This window comes from Pinus tabuliformis, chromosome 7, assembly GCF_031772625.1.
Source record: "Pinus tabuliformis cultivar Carrire ecotype Pingquan chromosome 7, CPIR1, whole genome shotgun sequence".
In the NCBI taxonomy this organism is placed as follows: Eukaryota; Viridiplantae; Streptophyta; class Pinopsida; order Pinales; family Pinaceae; genus Pinus; species Pinus tabuliformis.
The window spans coordinates 1,920,888,092-1,920,889,703 of NC_142293.1; the positions used below are offsets into that span (position 1 = coordinate 1,920,888,092).

General features: G+C 42.7%; 1 protein-coding gene across 1 annotated transcript; it reads left to right on the forward strand.

The window, feature by feature from the left end:
• Positions 1 to 258: 258 nt before the first annotated feature.
• Positions 259 to 1,372, forward strand: LOC149256185 (germin-like protein 8-14). The gene has a single exon (XM_089457389.1). The coding sequence runs from the start codon at positions 479 to 481 to the stop codon at positions 1,118 to 1,120; it is 642 nt and encodes a 213-aa protein (XP_089313515.1). The 5' UTR covers positions 259 to 478; the 3' UTR covers positions 1,121 to 1,372.
• Positions 1,373 to 1,612: the final 240 nt, after the last annotated feature.

The window sequence follows — 1,612 nt, forward strand, 5'->3', positions numbered from 1 at the left end:
ATGTAACAACAACCGTAGCTTTTTATTGTTTAAGTGCCCTCGACGTGCTTACAGACAACGGAGTCAAAGTCGGCCAGACGAGTACTGTTCTGGCTTTTCGTCTCTCGAAGCGATTTGGCCTTTGGTCGACAAAATTCCAGGTGGTCGTGTCAGAATGGACATGTTCATCACGAGAATTTCTGTTGTCATCATGATAATGGACGCACAGTGATAAGACAATTATACAAGGTTGATGGAACTCATTTCTGTGGACAATAGGTGCTGTGCAGAAAGTAGACGGCTGGTGTTCACATTTTCATGGCAGCATGCCTGGTTCCTTAATTGGCCCCACTGCAAAACCCATTCCGGAGGGTCAGCTTAAACCTCTCTGGGATTTTTTCTCCTGTCCTATAAATTGCATTGAGTCCTTCACGAGAAATTGCAACTTGTGAAATATTGAAAATACAATTTTGCAATTATAGGATTGGGTTGATCAATCATGGCCGCCTCCATGTTTTCTCTCCTACTGATTGTACTCCTCTGCAATTTTCCGCTTGAGCCAACCCTTGCTCAAGACTTCTGCGTAGCAGACTTGTTGAAGGAGGTAACTCCCAGTGGTTACCCTTGCAAGGCGCCTTCGTCTGTAAATTCAGATAGTTTTTTCTTCACTGGATTGGAAAAGGCCGGGAACGTGAGCAACAACATCGGTGCTGCTGTAACTCCCGCCTTCACTACGCAGTTTCCTGCAGTGAACGGCCTTGGTGTGTCGATCGCGAGACTCGACCTTGCGCCCGGCGGTGTTATTCCACTGCACATCCATCCAGCAGGCTCTGAGGTTCTGCTGGTTGTTGACGGCGTGATAGATGCGGGATTCATATCCTCAAGCAATACTGTATACAGCAAAACGTTGAATGTAGGAGACATCATGGTGTTCCCCAGAGGTTTACTTCATTACCAGATCAATGCGGGGAAATACAAAGCCATTGCATTTGCTTCCTTCAGCAGCCCTCTTCCTGGATTGCAAATTGTTCCCCTTTCTCTCTTTGCCAGCAATCTTCCATCTGCTGTCATTGAGAAGACTACGTTTCTTTCAGATTCTGAGGTCAAGCGCCTGAAGGCTTTCCTGGGAGGCAGCGGTTAGGTAACTAAATGCTACGTAGTGTCTCCAGTTATCTGGTGTTGTGGTTAGATTTAGGAGTGTTTTCGTCTTTTGATTCCATTTCATCTGTAATAATGTAATAATGTATTGTATTCTATACAGTACATTTGTAATAATGTAATGTATTCCAGTCAGTTGTCTGCCGAATCAAGTCAAAAACTATTGTTGAAACCCTAATCTGTACTGAAAGTTTAATATTGATTTTATATATAATAATGCTGTAGTTTCTCTCTACATTTCGACATGTGATTGGCACTATCTTCCTCTGACATAATTGATGATATTAACTGCTCAGAGATATATATAGCGATGCATGGGATAGTAATTTACTAGTATAATCATGGTTTCACGGTTCTGGTTGATCTGAATGCTGAAACGAAATATTGGGGATTTCATTTCTCCGCTTTGTGGGTAAAAACAATCCCCGTTGTGTGCTTTCTAGTTATGAATTTCAGATTAAAGTGGCTGTTATTG

Bases quoted from the DNA above. Each gene is read 5' to 3' on its own strand.
- LOC149256185 (XM_089457389.1), top strand. From the start codon at position 479: ATGGCCGCCTCCATGTTTTCTCTCCTACTGATTGTACTCCTCTGCAAT.